The 18,486-nt window shown below is 46.4% G+C and overlaps 1 protein-coding gene across 4 annotated transcripts in view; it reads left to right on the top strand.

Moving 5' to 3' along the window:
• LOC137542408 (ABC-type organic anion transporter ABCA8-like) overlaps window positions 1–18,486 on the top strand; it is a 219,540-nt gene that overhangs the window by 79,484 nt on the left and 121,570 nt on the right. For all 4 annotated transcript variants that reach the window (XM_068264299.1, XM_068264298.1, XM_068264300.1 and 1 more), the window contains 4 exons: window positions 548–686; window positions 794–979; window positions 5,265–5,412; window positions 5,519–5,684. In XM_068264299.1, the coding sequence (XP_068120400.1) occupies window positions 548–686; window positions 794–979; window positions 5,265–5,412; window positions 5,519–5,684 (639 nt within the window). The remainder of the gene's footprint in view (window positions 1–547; window positions 687–793; window positions 980–5,264; window positions 5,413–5,518; window positions 5,685–18,486) is intronic.

Here is an 18,486-nt window from a genome sequence, read left to right on the forward strand (position 1 = left end):
TATTTCAGTAATCCTGGAGTATTCTGCAGTGACTAGTGCTGGTAGTATACATATTTCAGTAATCCTGGAGTAGGCGGCAGTGACTAGTGCTGGTAGTATATATATTTCAGTAATCCTGGAGTAGGCTGCAGTGACTAGTGCTGGTAGTGTACATATCTCAGTAATCCTGGAGTAGGCTGCAGTGACTAGTGCTGGTAGTATACATATTTCAGTAATCCTGGAGTAGGCTGCAGTGACTAGTGCTGGTAGGATACATATTTCAGTAATCCTGGAGTAGACTGCAGTGACTAATGTTGGTAGTATACATATTTCAGTAATCCTGGAGTAGGCTGCAGTGAATAGTGCTGGTAGTATACATATTTCAGTAATCCTGGAGTAGACTGCAGTGACTAGTGCTGGTAGTATACATATTTCAGTAATCCTGGAGTAGACTGCAGTGACTAGTGCTGGTAATATACATATCTCAGTAATCCTGGAGTAGACTGCAGTGACTAATGCTGGTAGGATACATATTCTTTCTAAGGACTTGTTTGCTGTGATTTTGCAGGTCATCCTGGGCGTTGCTGTACACTGTGTACGTTCTCATTATAGCCAATCTGATGACGCTTGTTGTGAAGATGTTTGTGTTTTGGGAGAGCTCAAACGTTGTCCTTGTTCTTCTCTTCATCCTCTATGGACTGGCGTCGGTAAGTGACTCTGTGGTGGAGGGTATAAGATTTATGGGGTGTTTACACTGCAGAGTAATCACTACATGACTCCAGTTCTGCTTTGTGTTTACTTTTACCTTATCCAGATATCTTTCACCTTTATGTTGAGCGCCCTCTTCAGGAATCCCAGGGTTACCGCTATTGCAGGATTTTTCATCACACTCATACTGTCGGTGTCCAGCCTGCTTCTTCTTATGAGGAATCTGCCCAAATTCATGGAAGTTATACTGAGCATCTTCCCCCACTTTGCATTTGCAGTAGGGTTGATGGAGGTAAGTGTCAGTGGGGGGTTTCTTTTGCTCAGGGCCGCCTGAGGCAAAACTTTTTGCCGCCTTAGGCAAACTTGTGAGGATACCCCCCCCCCCCCCCATAGGTAGTATAATTGCCCTTAGTATGGGTAGCCTGGAGGGGGTAGCAGCCAGGACTGGGGGCAGCAGGTACAGCGGCCCCCCTCCCAGTCTGCGCCCCCCCCTCCAGCTATTAGCGCAGTGTACAAGTATCAGGCAGCGGGCGGGGAAGCAATCACTCACCTCCTTCCGTGTTCCAGCGCTGCATTCCACTCCTCGTCACTTTCTGCAATGGCGCCCACTGTACTTGCAGAAGCATTGCTGGAAGTGACGAGCAGTGGAATGCAGTGCTGGAACTTAAGGAGGTGTGAGTCATCACTGCCTGATACTTGTACACCGTGCTAATAGCTGTAGGGGGAGTGCAGACCAGAGGATCCAGGTGTGCGGGGGGGTCCGACCCTTCCTGGCAGGCACCCCCTCTAGCTGTGGCTGTGGAAGCCCGCCTGGCTGTGGGAGGCTGCCGAGCTAAAGGGGGTGGCTGCCAGGAAGGGTCGGACCCCCGCCCCACTTCCGCTGCCTGAGGAACCTGCCTCACCACGCCTCATGAGCGGCCCGGAGCTGCTTTTGCTCCTAGAACACTGGGAGTCCCAGAGAAGATCTTCCATCATTGGTTAGGGATCTGGCCAGTTGTATCATGCTACTGATTTGAAGAAGCACTAACAAGAATACTGTAAGGAGAACAGAGGCGCCAACAGAATAAAATATATCTAAAAACTTTAAAATTCCTCGGGAGGCGGTGGTGGACTCCTCTCCCCGAAGCAGACATGATACTGTCGGTTTTGGTACAAACAAAGACTGCACTGTGTGTACTCCTGTTCGTTATTGCCTGAAGAATCGGGAATATACCCACAAAACGCATTGCACTGTATGTTGGAGTATATAAATACATTTGTTTGTACCAAAACCGACAGTATCTTGTCTGCTTCGGGGAGATGAGTCCACCACCGCCTCCCGAGGAATTTTAAAGTTTTTAGATATATATTTTATTCTGTTGGCGCCTCTGTTCTTACAATATCAGCATCCACCCCTGGTGGAGGGGTTGAATTCCCTTTCTTCTCCTAATCTACAGAGAGCGACATCTTAACCCTAAATGAGGACAGGCCTAATCTCCTCACCTACCTACACAGTGGTTGCCTAATTGGTAGCCCTGACTTGTGAGTATATCTATCATATACCTTTCCATTTACCCCATCATTCTGCCTCAAACCCAATGACTCTTATCTTGAGAGGTACATCCACACTTACCTCCCTTTTTTTAAAGAGACACTGAAGTCTATTTTTACCTTATTTACATATGCAGCCAGCTTCAACATTCAATTCCAAGCAAATTCTCTGCATTCCCACGGCAGAACGAGGTATTTATGCCCAAGAAATAGCACAACAAACTTCCACAAGCTTGCAGATCTTCCTTCCCAGAAGAGGCAGAACTGTGCACAGTAGCTCTGCCTCTTATCCAGTCACTCTTCCCCTCTCCCGCCCCTCTCCGTCTTCTTTACTTGAAGGGGCGGGGAGAGGTGAAGCCTTGTAAAGTCGTGGAACTTTGCTGTGCTATTTCTTGATACCTCGTTCTGCCGCAAGAATGCAGCAAATCCACTTGGAATTTAATGCTGAAGCTGGCTGCAAATGTAAATAAGGTAAAAAAAAATAGACTTCAGTGTCTCTTTAACTGTTTTAACCTATTTTATAAACTCGTTGGTGTCTCTATTATTCACGATTTACTATTGTTTATCCATCCTTGGTGGAGGGTTGTTACCAAGTAGGATTGGATTCTGCCCAGTGTACTGACCCAACTTTGTAAGTATACCTTTTTTTTAATAACTCTTTGAATTAAGACCTACTACACTACAGTCCTGGCCAAACGTTTTGAGACTGTCAAAAATATTGAAAATGAGAAAAGTTGGTGCTTAGGTTTTTATAATAGCAATTTGCATATACTCCAGAATGTTATGAAGAGTGTTCAGATGAATTGCGTAGTCCTTCTTTGCCATGAAAATTAACTGAATCCCAAAAAATCCTTTTCACTGCATTTCATTGCGGTCATTAAAGGACCTGCTGAAATCATCTCAGTACTCGTCTTGTTAACTCAGGTGAGAATGTTGACGAGCACAAGGCTGGAGATCATTATGTCAGGCTGATTGGGTTAGAATGGCAGACTTGACATGTTAAAAGGAGAGTAATGCTTGAAATCATTGGTCTTCCATTGTTAACCATGGTGACCAGCAAAGAAACGCATGCAGCCATCATTGCGTTGCATAAAAATGGCTTCACAGGCAAGGATATTGTGGCTACTAAGATTGCACCTAAATCAACAATTTATAGGATCATCAAGAACTTTAAGGAAAGAGGTTCAATTCTTGTTAAGAAGCCTTCAGGGCGTCCAAGAAAGTCCAGCAAGTGCCAGGATCGTCTCCTAAAGAGGTTTCAGCTGTGGGATCGGAGTGCAACCAGTGCAGAGGTTGCTCAGGAATGGCAGCAGGCAGGTGTGAGCCCATCTGCATGCACAGTGAGGCGAAGACTTTTGGAAGATGGCCTGGTGTCAAGAAGGGCAGCAAAGAAGCCACTTCTCTCCCAAAAAATCATCAGGGACAGATTGATCTTCTGCAGAAAGTATAGTGAATGGACTGCTGAGGACTGGGGCAAAGTCATATTCTCTGATGAAGACCCTTACCAATTGTTTGGGGCATCTGGAAAAAGGCTTGTCAGGAGAAGAAAAGGTGAGCGCTACCATCAGTCTTGTGTCATGCCAACAGTAAAGCATCCTGAGACCATTCATGTGTGGGGTTGCTTCTCATCCAAGGGAGTGGGCTCACTCACAAGTTTGCCAAAAAACACAGCCATGAATAAAGAATGGTACCAAAACACCCTCCAACAGCAACTTCTTCCAACAATCCAACAACAATGCATTTTCCAGCACGATGGAGCACCGTGTCATAAGGCAAAAGTGATAACTAAGTGGTTCGGGCACCAAAACATTGAAATTTTAGGTCCATGGCCGGGAGACGCCCCAGATCTTAATCCCATTGAGAACGAACGTGTGGTCATTCTTCAAGAGGCGGGTAGACAAACAAAAACCAACTAATTCTAAGAATCTCAAAGAAGTGATTATGAAAGAATGGGTTGCTATCAGTCAGGATTTGGCCCAGAAGTTAATTGAGAGCACACAGCCACAGAGGCGCTATATCTGGCTCTTGACCCGACTTTGCTCCCTCCAAAAATTGTTTGCCTGAAGAAGCGGGACTGTTACCCGTGAAACGCGTTGCACTTTTGGAGCTCATATTAAATGTTACTTTAATGTTACTTTGAAGTAACCTGCCCGTCGTCTGGCCATTTTTTCAGAAGGGTGGTGAGTCCACCTACTTCCTCCTTTTTAACAATTTTAACTAATTTTACTCTACTTGGCGCCTCTGTTGTTATACCACATAATTGTTTAGTCCACCCTTGGTGGAGGGGTGTATCCCCATTTCCTTCTATCTACAGAGAGCGACTTCTTAACCCTGAGCGGGGTCAGGTTACATTTCTCCCCGCCTGCTTATCCAGTGGTTGCCTTGGAGGCGACCCGTCCTTGTGAGTATAACCATTGTGTGTGTTTGCATCAGACATCACCTCATTAACATACTTCACCATATCGGGCTCTCGGTTCTCCCCCTTTCTTTCAAAATTGAGAGCATGCCCAGTCGAATTGCAGGAAGGCCAACACTGCAAATACTGACTCTTTGCATAAATCTCATGTAATTGTCAATAAAAGCCTTTGAAACGTATGAAGTGCTTATAATTATATTTCAGTGCTTATAGTTATATTACAGTACATCACATAAACAACTGAAACAAATATCTAAAAGCAGTTTAGCAGCAAACTTTGTGAAAACTAATATTTTTGACAGTCTCAAAACTTTTGGCCAGGACTATATATTGGCTCTTGATTTCACTTTTTTTTTGTCTTTGAGATTTTACTGATTTTGTTCCTACTATTACCTGCAGATACACAGATAGTGCTTCCTGCTGTCAAAAGTAATGTACAACAGGGCAAAGTGTGGGAGAGATGTGCACACTTGCTCTGAACAGTATTCCTCCCTCTCCGGTCTTCTGGTTAATGTTCAGTAACAAGAAAATGTTCTTTATCAAATGTTCAAAGTTTTGCTTTGAATGGCACAAGGGTTACCTGCTTGTGACATGAGGCATTCTGGTAGACATGGTTTCTCTCTGGTTTCAGAGTGTCCACCTGGAAAATGACCTGAAGGGAGTCTTCTTCTCTGATGTGACAGGTGACTCTGCCCACATCTTATTCAGCTATATCAGTCTAACCCTGGACACTGTGTTCTACTTTATGCTGACGCTCTACTTTGATAAAGTTCTGCCAGGTAACAGGACAAGTACTCGCTCAGATGTTTTGTATTTATGTATTATATATTCTGTGTCCCACCTTAGCTGTATGTTTTACTGGACATTAGTTTCTTCTTCCTCTAGATAAGTACGGGATGAAGCACGAACCCTTCTTCTTCTTGAAGGCATCTTTTTGGCACAGAGGTAAAAGGAGCCCACCTCAGGCAAAAAGAAGCAGACCAGAGGATGCCAGCTGGGGGGATTATGTAGAGCGAGTTCCCCATTCCTTACAGGGCAAGGAAGCAATCTGGTAATATGTCCCTTTGTGATATATGTCCATTTCATCTCTGATGGTCTTCTTAAAGAGACTCTGTAACAAAATGTTGAGCCTTATTTCTTCTGTCCTATAAGTTCCTATTACTGTTCTAATGTGGTCTGTCTTACTGCAGCCTTTCCTACTTGCACTGTCTCTGTAATAAATCTTATCTCCTTTCCTCTGTCGTGGGCTAAGGCTGGAATGTGTGGAATGTGCAGCACTGCTTGTCATTGGCAGAAGCTTTGCACACCCCCTCCAAGCTCTGCATGAGTCACATAGTAAGCTAGTTCTCAGCCTATGATACTCTGATTAGAAGCCAGTCTTTTGTTTGTAAACACTGCCTAAAACTGTTAATTACAAGCCAGGATTGCAGCAGGGAGTGACAGAAACAGCACAGAGGGGCACAGGGGAACATAAGGAATATAATGGTATGCTTTTTATTGTAAGAATTTTAGAGTACAGATTCTCTTTAAGCCAATCACATTGTTTACGTATTACTCTTATGTATCTGTGCTGAGCCCCAGTTAGTGTGTAGCTGCTTTGCGCTATGTCTTCTTTCCCAGCTTTCTGTTTTCTTCTGCTTGGCTTTTATGCTTTTTATACATTAAACCTATAACAACGTCTCTGCAAACCCTTCAGATGGATCTTCACCTCAAAATAAGACCATCTACAGGCGCATGTTAGCACAAAAACACATAATTTTTCGCCGTAAAAAAAATAAATAAATCAGGACTTGCCTGCTGCTACATGAAAGGAAAAAGAAGCAGACATTAATGAGAGAATAAAGGTGGCCATAGACCAGCAACTTTTTGCGGATGGAGGGCCAGTCATCACCTATAGAGATGGCCCGGAAGGGTTCGCCGGCGAACGGGAACCGGCGATCTTCCGGGGTTTGCGATCGCGGAGAACCGCAGACTACACTCCCTTCTGGAGCCCCACCCCCCTTAAAAAAGGCAGGCAGCGTCACCCATTTCACTCACTCGTGTGCCTGCAGTAATTAGAGAAGGGAGAGCTGCTGTGCAGAGACATTAGGGAAAGCTTAGTTAGGCTCTTGTAGGCTTGTTAGCTTGTTCCTTGCTGATTCGTATTGCTAAGAAAGCACCCCTCAACAGCTCTTTTGAGAGCTAATCTTGTTTTTGTGATCTAATTTTTTTTGTGTGTGTGTGTGTCCGTCCCAGACACTTGTGTTGCATAGACAGTCTTGGTAATTCGTGCTGTGCCACTGCCAGGCCCAGCACATTCAGTGACTACCTGTGTGAGCGCACGCAGTGTCACTGTGCCTGTCCGGTACCTGTCTGTGTGTGACAGGTGCACATTGTAATACCCATCATTGCATAAAGCTACCTGTTGTTCACTTCAGTCAGTGCACCTACCTACCTACGTGAGCGCACGCAGTGTCACTGTGCCTGTCCGGTACCTGTGTGTGTGTGACTGGTGCACATTTGTAATACCCATCATTGCATAATTGTTCTGTGTAATATACCACTCTGAGCATACCTGTTAACTGCACCTGTGTGACAGCTGCGGTGCTAGTAAAAAAGGGCGCACAGGGATAGTGGACAAAAAGGGCGCCGCCATAGACTGCAATGCAAAATATCGGCTATTCGGCGCCCGACAGGAAAAAAGGGCGCCCGAGAAATAGCGGTTACAGGGATCGTGTTAACAAACGTTTTCGTTTACAGAATAAGGTTTATAACAAATATTGTTTACAAGTTCGTTTTGACTTTGTGTTATACTTATTGTTTCGTTTTTAAATTTCGCTTATTGCAGTTTTTACTTATTTTTTTGTTTTAAAATTTCGCTTACAAAAGTATAACACCTAAATTTTCGTTTATACTTCTTTGATCATTTAAAAATTCGTTTTCATATGTATAATGCGTAAATACCGTTTTCAACCTTATTGTATTAGAAATACATCGCTTTTGGTATTAACTTTGTTTTTACACTTATAATGCGTTGATTATAGTTACTAAAATATCGCTTTTAATATTACTGTTATTTTAAGATTTCTAATGCGTACGTGATTGTAAGGCTATCTATTGTATTGTATATATTTATATATACTTTTCTCTATTTATAATATTAATGTATACGTGATTTTAAGGCTATTTTAAGGCTATTTATTCTATTACAAATATATAAATTATTTTATTCATGTTATTTGTAGAGAAGTATTTTAAGGATTAACTATATTATTGTTTATATGTGTTTAGGGTGTTTGTGCGGTGGGGATGGTTAGGTTTAGGCATTACCAGGGGGGGTCTAGGGGTTAGGGATAGGTACAGGGAGGGTTAGCTATAGTTACAGTATAATATACGCAACCAGGGGGTGGTTAGGGTTAGGCACCACCAGGGGGGTGGTTAGGGTTAGGCACCACCAGGGGGGTCTAGGGGTTAGGTGCAGGGAGGGTTAGGTATAGTTACAGTGCAATATACACCACCAGGTGTATATGGTTAGGGTTAGGCATCACCAGGGGAGATTTAGGGTTAGGCACCACTAGGGGGGGTGCTTAGGTTTAGGCACCACCAGAGGGTGGTTAGGTTTAGGCACCACCAGGGGGGTCTTAGGGTTAGGCACCACAAGAGTGTAGTTAGGCTTAGGCACCACCAGGGGGCTCTTAGGGTTAGGCACCACCAGGGGGGTCTTAGGGTTAGGCACCACCAGGGGGGTCTTAGGGTTAGGACCACCATAGGGATCTTAGGGTTATGGTTAGGGTTAGGGGATGGTTAGGGTTAGGCACCACCAGGGGGTGGTGGTTAGGGTTAGGCACCACCAGGGAGGGTCTTAGGGTTAGGCACCACCAGGGGGTCTAGGGGTTAGGGATAGGTACAGGGAGGGTTCTGTGTGATAGTAGTGTTAGGTATAGTTACAGTACAATATACACTACCAGGGGGGTGGTTAGGGTTAGGCATCACCACGGGGGGTCTAGGGGTTAGGGATAGGTACAGGGAGAGTTCTGTGTGATAGTAGTATTAGGTATAGTTACAGTACAATATACACTACCAGGGGGGTGGTTAGGGTTAGGCATCACCACGGGGGGTCTAGGGGTTAGGGATAGGTACAGGGAGGGCTCCGTGTGAGAGTAAGGATAGGTATAGTTACAGCACAATATATGTAATATCATGTACAATTTATTAAATTATGTATATTTAAACAAAGAGGGGGTCTAGGGGTTAGGGATAGGGAGAGATCTGTGTGAGCCTACAGTTAGGTATAATTGCAGTAAAATATCTGTAAAATATACCATTGCATTGCTATGCTTAATACAAGTGTAAATATCGTTTTTGTTATAGACGCTATTTGACGTTTCATTTCATAATTCGTTTTTTGTTATAGATGGTATTTTGCCATTTCATTTCCGTTTATTTAACCTATTTAGCACTAAATTTTTGTTTACAACCTCTTAAACGAAAAATATGGTTTTGCATTAAAACTTAAAATTTCGGCTATACCCCGCGCCCTTTTTTCCAGGTGCCCTTTTTTGATACACGAGACAGCTGCACATTTTATTGTAATACCAGTCACTGCATACCTTTCACTGCACCTGGGTGACTGCACATTGTATTAGTCAAGTCCGTGCACACCTTTCACTTCATCCCCCCCGATATGGACAAAACAGGTAGAGGTAGGGGCAGAGCCAGAGGAAGGCCACCCGGCAGTTCTGTTCGAGGTCGTGCTGATGTAATTTTGTGTGGCCCTGGCCCAAAGTACAGTGCTCAGAAGAAGGCACGTCCCTTCAACTCCCAAGATTGTCAGGATTTGGTTGACTATTTGACACAGAACACCTCATCTTCCGCAGCCACCAGCTAACACCACTTCCGCTGCATTTGACACTTTGCAGGAGTTATTTGGTGGGGAAATCACTGATGCACAGCCATTCTTGTTACAACAAGATGAAGGCGCTAAGCAAGTTACATCACCTCATATGTCTGAGTTAGGCGACACTATGGACGTAAGGTGTGAGGAGGAGGATGATGAAGTACCTGCTGTTGGTGCAGTTTATGAGGTGTCTGAGGCAAGCGAAGCTGGGAGGATGATTATGATGATACGGATGCCACGTGGGATCCTAAGACATGATGACCAGGAGGACAGTTCAGAGGGGGAGTCAGAGAGGAGTAGGAGGAGACGAGGTCCTGAAAGAAGCAGAGGGAGCTTGTCAGAAACAGCTGGTGGCAGTGTCCGGCGCCATGTATTGCCACCTATGGACAGCCAGCCAACATGCCCTTCAACGTCAACTGCTGAGGCCACCATAGTGCCCACACCCCAGGGTGGCTCAGCGGTGTGAAAATGTATTAGTGTGTATGCTAAAGATCAGAGCACTGCCATCTATACTCTCTGCCACCAAAGAAATTGAGCCGTGGAAAGGCCAACACCCATGTAGGGACAACTGCCTTATGAAGGCACCTGCAGAAAAAACACAAACTGCAATGGGAAGAGCACCTGAAGAAAAACAGCACACAAAAGCAAAGGCACCCTCTTTCTCCTCTTTCTCCTTCAGGTGCATCATCTTCAGACGCTTTCTCCCTTGCACCTTCACAATCACAGCCTCCCTCCTCCACTCCACCTCTCACCTTGAGCAGTTCCTGCTCTTCTGCCCACAGCAGCAGCCAGGTGTCCGTGAGGGAAATCTTTGAGCGGAAGAAGCCAATGTCTGCCAGTCACCCCCTTGCCAGCTGGTGGACTCTGAGGCCTTCCGAAAAATTGTGACCATTGGGACACCGCAGTGGAAGATACCAGGCCGCAATTATTTCTCCAAAAAGGCGATACCCAAACTGTACCATGAAGTTGAGAGGCAAGTGGTGTCATCTCTGGCACACAGCGTTGGGTCAATGGTCCATCGGACTATCGATGCCTGGTCTGCCAAGCACAGTCAGGGCAGGTACATTACTTACACAGCCCATTGGGTCAACCTGGTGACCGCTGGCTAGCAGGGAATTTGTGGCTGTGCAGCGGACCTAGTGACACCCCCACGGCTTGCAGGCAGGCCTGCTGCCACCTCCTTTCCACCTGCTACATACTCTTCGCTGTCGTCCTCCTCCTCCTCCTTGGCTGAGTGGCAGTTCAACTCTACTGGTGCGATGTCCTCTCCAGCTACAAAGACCCAGCTCCCCAGGGCCTATGCCTCAAAGCGGAGAGTCACACTGGAGCAGCTCTCCTGGCTGCTCTGAACAAACAGGTGGATCAGTGGCTGACCCCGCACCAACTGGAGATCGGCAACACGTTGTGTGACAACGGCAGCAATCTAATTTCTGCTTTGAATTTGTGAACGGTGACTGCATGGCACATGTGCTGAATCTCGTAATTCAAATATTTGTGTCTAAGTACCCAGGCTTACAGGACGTCCTAAAGCAGTCCAGGAAGGTGTGTGGGCATTTCAGGCGGTCTTACACGGCCATGGCACGCTTTGCCAATATACAGCGGAGAAACAACTTGCCGGTTAGACGCCTGATTTGTGATAGCCCGACTCGCTGGAATTCGACCCTACTTGATGCTGGACCGCCTGCTACAACAGGAGAAAGCCGTCAAACAGTATCTATACAACTATAACCAAAGAACACAGTCTGGGGAGATGGGGATGTTCTGGCCGAAGTACTGGACACTGATGCGAAATGCCTTCAGGCTCATGCGGCCGTTTGAGGAGGTGACAAACCCGGTGAGTTGCAGTGAAGGCGCCATCAGCAACTTGATCCCGTATGCCTTCTTCCTGGAGCGTGCCGTGTGTAGAGTGGTGGATCAAGCTGTGGAGGAGCGTGACCAGGAACAAGAACAGGAGGAAGAGTTGTGGGATCAATTCTCAGCAGAAGCAGATGATTCCTCAACACCTGCGGCAGCACAGAGGGGGGTGGAGGAGGAGGAGGAAGATTTGTGTGGGGAAGAGGAATCAGATGAAGAGGAAGGTGTTTTGGCGGAGGAGGATGAGGGGGAAGAACAACTGCAGCAGGCGCCGCAGGAGACTTGTGCTGCTCAACTTTCCCGTGGTATTGTTCGTGGCTGGGGGGGATGAGGAGAACTTTGCTGACATCACTGAGGAAGAGCAAGAGGAGATGGATAGTACGTCTGCATCCAACTTTGTGCAGATGGCGTCATTCATGCTGTCCAGCCTGTTGAGGGACCCCCGTATAAAAAAAACTCAAGGGGAATGAGCTGTACTGGGTGGCCACGCTACTAGACCCTCGGTATAGGCACAAAGTGGCGGAAAGGAAAGAGAGGATGCCGAACAAGCTGGCAACTATGCTTTACAATGCATTTAAGGGTAATGTCACAGCACAACGCAGTAAAGGTACCACTGGCAGTAATCCTTCTCCCATGTCCACGCAGGCAAGGACAGGACGCTCCAGCGATCTCATGGTGATGTTGGACATGCGGACATTCTTTAGTCCAACACCTCGCCTTAGCGCTTTCGGATCCACCCTCCACCAACGCCTCGACCAGCAGGTAGCCGACTACCTGGCCTTAAGTCTGCATGTAGACACTGTGAGCAGCGATGAACCCTTGGACTACTGGGTGCGCAAGCTTGACCTGTGGCCAGAGCTTTCCCAATTTGCCATCCAACTTCTGTCTTGCCCTGCCTCAAGCGTCCTGTCAGAAAGGACCTTCATCACAGCTGGAGGCATTGTCAGTGAGAAGAGAAGTTGCCTAAGTCACAAAAGTGTTCAGTACCTCACCTTTATCAAAATGAATGAGGCAAGGATCCTGGAGGGCTACTGCCTGCCCAAAGACTAAGCCAGTCCCCACACACAGCATCTCTGCCTGCACGCCGTGTGACTGCCTGCCCCATGACTAAGTCGCTCCCCACACAGCATCTCTGCCTGCAGCCGCTTGACTGCCTTCTCCGCCATCACCAACAGGGTCCAGGACTTCAAGCAGATTCCTGAATTTTTAAGGACGCTGCTAGCAGCGACCACTATAATAATTTTTCTGGTGCGTGTACATGCCTAACTAATTTTTCTGGCTGAACTGCAGCTGCAACAACAAAACAAAAGGCATGTACATGTGTCAATTCCCCTTATCGTTACCTTGCTGCGGTGAAGGGGCTTGCATATCACAATGAAGCAATGACTGCCGGCTATATGAGTTTCTCGGAGGGGGGCGGGGGGAGGGATGGCACACCCAAGATAATTAGTTCGTTGCTTCATTGTGGACAGACCAAATTCGATCAGCTGGACACTCAGTCACTTTTGTTCTGTCATTCAGCTACCTCAGCCCGACCATATGGGCTTGAAAACCGCCATGGCCTGCACGGCCATCACAACACAAACAGCTGTTTGCGGTGCGTTACACAGTGAGTTTGGTCTGTCAGTGTGAAGCAGTACTCTACACTCCTTGATTGATGTATACACATGCAAGATGTTTTAAAGCACTTTAGGCCTCCAATTTAGCATGCAATGTGATTTCTGCCCTTAAAACGCTGCTTTGCGTCAAATCCAGATTTTTCCCCGGGACTTTGGGCATGTATCCCACTCCGCCATGCCCCCCTCCAGGTGTTAGACCCCTTGAAAAATCTTTTCCATCACTTTTGTGGCCAGCATAAATGTTTCTAGTTTTCAAAGTTCACTTCCCCATTGACGTCTATTGCGGTTCGCGAAAGTTCGCGCAAACTGAACTTTTGCGGAAGTTCGCGACTCGTGAACTGAAAAGCGGAGGTTCTAGCCCTCTCTAATCACCTAAAGCTAGCACACCATCTGCAGAGTAATCCCTAAACTGTGCCAAGCAATATCCATTGAAAGTCTATGGACTCTGCTTGATCCAAGACACTTTGGTTGGTTGGTGGCAATTCTTGGTTGGTGGCATTCACTGACAGCAGATTGCCATGGTTTTTGGGACATGCGTCTGATTCTTAATCTGAAAAAAAATCCACTTTCCAATTTATCAGATTTTTATTCAGGAAGGGTGGTTGATCATTCATTTAACCGCTTCCGGACCTTAAAGAGAATCTGTACTCTAATATTCTTACACTAAAAAGCATACCATTCTATTCCTTATTTTCTCCTGTGCCCCTCTGTGCTGTTTCTGCCACTCTCTGCTGCAATCCTGGCTTGTAATTAACAGTTTTAGGCAGTGTTTACAAACAAACTAACCAGCTTCTAATAGGCTCAGCTAAGCATAGTGTGTGGGTATGCAGGGGGCCTGCAGAGGGTGTGTATCGCTTCTACCAATCACAAGCAGCCCTGCACATTCCACACAATCAAAGCCTTAGCCCGACAAACAGGACAGAGGAAAGATACATTGATTTATTACAGAGACAGTGCAGTTAGGAAAGACTGCAGTAAGCCCCAGCACATTAGAACAGGCATAGGAACTCATAGGATAGAAGAACTAAGGCTGAAAAAATTGTTACAGAGTCTCTTTAAAGAGAACCCGAGGTGGCTTTGTATAACGTTAGTGGGGCACAGAGGCTGGTTGGGCACACTAACACCAGCCTCTGTTGCCCCATGGTGTGTGTCAAAGACCCCCCTTCTCGCCGCTATACCCCCGCAATGCTGGCGACACGCAGCGTGTCGCCAGCACAATGTTTACCCTAGCGCTGTCTGTCAGCGCCGCTCTGCCGCCTCCTCCGCATCGCCGCTACCCGCCCTCGTCCCTTCCCTCACGCTGATTGGAGGGAAGGGACGAGGGCGGGTAGCGGCGATGCGGAGGAGGCGGGGGAGCGGCGCTGACAGACAGCGCTAGGGTAAACATTGTGCTGGCGACGCGCTGCGTGTCGCCAGCACTGCGGGAAGGATAGCGGCGAGCAGGGGGGTCTTTGACACACACCATGGGGCAACAGAGGCTGGTGTTAGTGTGCCCAACCAGCCTCTGTGCCCCACTAACGTTATACAAAGCCACCTCGGGTTCTCTTTAATGATTTAAATCCATGCCCTGTTTGTGGCTGCTTATTCCTGCTAGGACATAGATCTTAATAAGCACCGCTGTGCAGTTTCATCCCTCTCACCGTTTGCGCCACTGTTCATGTCGCTGCACCCTCTTGCTCTGCTGTCACACTGACAGCAGAGCTTCTGTATCTTGGTTAGGAGCCAAATTCACTGGCACCTGACCTCCTGATTTTAGTGAGCCAAACACAGTAATTATAATACAAAATTGGAAAAGGACAACTCTGGTCATAAAGAGGATCTTTACTGAAAAAAGTAGTTAAAGCAAAAAAATAAATCAATACATTGCAAAGTGAGAAATAAAAGAGTGCAAGAAGTGATTGATATTCGCCATGTAACTCGGTTATGTAGTTTGATCCACGATGAGCCTGCGGGTCATGATTACTACTGGCAGACAAGAAAAAATTAGACAACACCAACTGCCATTGTCACCCACTACCACCCACTAACAATGCGATAGACTGAAAGGTGTTTTTTTTTTTTTTTTGTTCTTTTTTTTTAATAGATATACTTATGCACAAAGGGAGACACTGCTTGCTTGGCAGTTGTAAACAGCCATCATTTACCACAGTGCAACAAGGATCACAGAAAGGAAACTGTCAGGACCATGGATATGACATCACACTGTGGGAGGGGTTTCACCACAATATCAGCCACACAGACTTCATTGATGATTTATTTGAGAAAATGTAAAGATTTTTCATGAGAAAGGAGGTATCAACTAGTGATTGCGATGACGTTCAATCCTTGGTCAACCTTTTCCGGACCGCCGCATGTAAATCCTATGCTGCACTTGTGGCTGCCTAAGCCTGATGCGACATAGGATTTACGCCGCCTGCCGTTTCCGCTCCTGACGTGATCATGCGCACCCGAGAGGAGAGATTAAGCTGTTATATGACATCTCCCCTCAGTGATCAGGAGCTATAGCGATTGGCTCCTGATCACGTGATCACTACGATTGCCGGACGAATGTAGTGATCACCAATAGAGCTGCGCCGGTCTGAGGTGGAAGAAGAGGATCCACTCACCTTCCTGACGGTACCCCGGCGATCGCGCTTCCCTCCACTCTGGCCGGCATCCTCGCTCGCTCTGATGAACTTAACGTCAGTGCGAGCGAGGATGCCGGCAACAGTGGAGGGGGCTAGAGCTGCTCATTGCTGGACCCAGGGAGGTGAGTAAAGGCTGCTGGCAATACGGGGGACACCTGGCCACACAGGGGACACCATGCCCAGCTAGCTAGACTGGAGATCCTACTGCCTAACCCCCCCAAATGTGCCCCCCCCCGCATATAAAATGGCCTGGTCCTTAAGGGGGGGGGGGTTAGGTAGCCAGTCCCCAAAGGGTTAAAGTTTCTCTTTAAAGGGGCCAGAGCCGTCCGGTCCAAAAGTGTTTAACAAATCTAGTCTTACTAAGGTAACGTGGGTCAAGCTCATTTGCGCAACACACACTACCTTGCAAAGTAAGTACGATAAATTTGCTGTACGCTCGCTGAACATGACAACTTTTCAGTGTTTTGAATATGCCCTGTAGAAGTTGTGCCACGGGGACATCCAGTGTCCGTTGCCAGAGACTGACCGAAAGTGTATACATAGGAGGCCGAACAAAGAATAGGGCAGCACTCAAATGACCAGGGTGCTGGAGTGTGCACAGCTTCACCTGTGTATCAGCGGGACTAAATGTAGTATCGACTACAATCCTGCACAGCTCTTTTACAAGATTCCTCTTTTTTGAATCAAAAGCTTAAAAAGGGTTACATAAAAAATGCTACAAAAGTGGCCACTTTTGCAGCGTTTTTAATGTAACCCTTTTTATGCTTGAGGCGGTTTGATTGGAAATACATACCTCAGTGGATTTTGTGAAGTCTGAAAAAGACAGCTTACAGCTCTACGGAATCTGAAAAGCCAGAAACTGCATAAACTGCAGGATCAGGAAGGCCTCGTTCACATTAGGCAATGCACATGGCCGTGCATTCAGAACACAACACATGCGATTGCATAGCCAGCTGCATCATGCAGGTGATCTTATTCATTTAAGTGAATGGGATCAGCACCGCTCTTTGCCAAAAAAGCGTGCAGCAGTGTGATAGCGCATCACACTGCTGCGCAGCACATACAGAAGGAACGTCTGAAGTGTTTTCTATGCACTTCTGCCATTCTTGCATGTCGCACACCATACGCACTCATGAAATGTGCACAGCAATGCGTATAGAATGAACCAGACCTAAAGTGGGTTTAAGAATTCACATATTGTACATGGCACTGGGCCAATTCCTGTAGAGCCACTATTTGAATTGAATGGCCATAAAATCATATAGCCAAGTTCTGTTCAAACAGGCTGGGTATCATCTTTGGAGATAATTTGTGTAAAAGTGAGAAGGGCAGGGAGATGGTCTGTACCACATCACCACTATTTAAAGGTGAGGCACTGCCATGGCTCTGCAGAACGGTCAAGTAGCTTGTTTGAAGTTTTAGGATTTTAGCATGCTCCCGCCAACGCGATGAACAGTTCCACCCTCTGCTAAAATCACTTCTGTGCTATCTCTATTTTTTGTTTTATAAGCAAGTTGATATATTTGTATATTTCCTTATACCTATGCCCTGTTCCACCTTTGTAAACATTACTATCGGCCCCCTGTAGCTGTCATGTCCCACGCCGTCCACCCCCGATCACCCGTTCCCCGCCACCGGTCTGGCCTAATTATTTGTCTAACTAGACTAAATAATGCTTGCTCCTGCTCGCGTCTCCGGGAGCCATGGATGATCGTAGGAGGACGGCGCGGAACATGACAGCTACAGGGGGCCGATAGAAGCCCCAGGTAAGTGTTAGTTTTTTGGGGTTTTTTTAACCCTCCACAGAACCCCTTTAAACAAACAAAAAACAGTGAGAGACAGATTGATATAAGTGCTTCAGAAAACAGCACTATGGCCAACCCAAGTTGGGTTGGAGAGCTCAGAGAAGGTCTTTTGCATAGATAACAAGTGAAGTGTCTTAACTCTTCCTGTACTGGAAAAAATATGAGACTCCTATCTGTGCTACTCATGTTCTATTTCTTAACTGTACTACACATACAAATCATTATATCATAAGTTTATTTTCACTTCAGATTTTCTTTAACCTACTACAGCATAAGGTGCTAATAATGTTTCGCTGTGTTTTTTCCTATCTCCGCTGGAAAGTCCATGAAACCCACAAAATCCAACCCCTGTTCTGCAGTGCTTGTAGCTCACTCCAGGCCAGGTGTGGTGGATCATATATGTTGTTCAGCACTCTACTTATGGAAGTATGCCAGGCAGTGTTAGTCATGCCATGCTTTGTTTTTTGGGCTTTTGCTCTGCTTTAACTTCATGTTGATTATGTTATTATATAAGGTTTCAGCAGTTTATTATCTACGGATTGAATTCTGGTATCAGAATGGGAAGGAAGGTTGTCTGGTAAGAGGAAGTTGTAGACAATGAGAGGAATTGTGTGTCCCATGGTCACCCTGTCACTGGGAGGTCAAAGCATGGCTTTGGATAGATGGATGGGGTAATATTGGCACAGGACTGATGGACAACAGAGCATCTTACTGCCTCCTGCTCTTCTCTGGATTGCCTGAAGCTCAGAAAACGTAAAACAGAAGACAGTTAACTAGAAACCCAGACGTCGCTGTTCTATATGAAAGCAGCACTCAAGTCCCCATTACAACTAGAAACAGCAGACATGTCTCTAGTAAAATTGGAGATGGCATACAAGTCACTAATGTAACTGGAGACAGCAGACAGGTCATCAGTGTTACTGGAGGCACAGACTGGTTACCAGTGTAACTGGGGACAGCAGACAGGCCCCAAGTGTTACTGGAGAGAGCAGACAGGTCATCAATGTAACTGGTTACAGCAGACAAGTCAGTAATTGGAGACCTCAGACAAGCCACCAGTGTAACTGGAGAC

This window comes from Hyperolius riggenbachi, chromosome 12 (assembly GCF_040937935.1).
Source record: "Hyperolius riggenbachi isolate aHypRig1 chromosome 12, aHypRig1.pri, whole genome shotgun sequence".
In the NCBI taxonomy this organism is placed as follows: Eukaryota; Metazoa; Chordata; class Amphibia; order Anura; family Hyperoliidae; genus Hyperolius; species Hyperolius riggenbachi.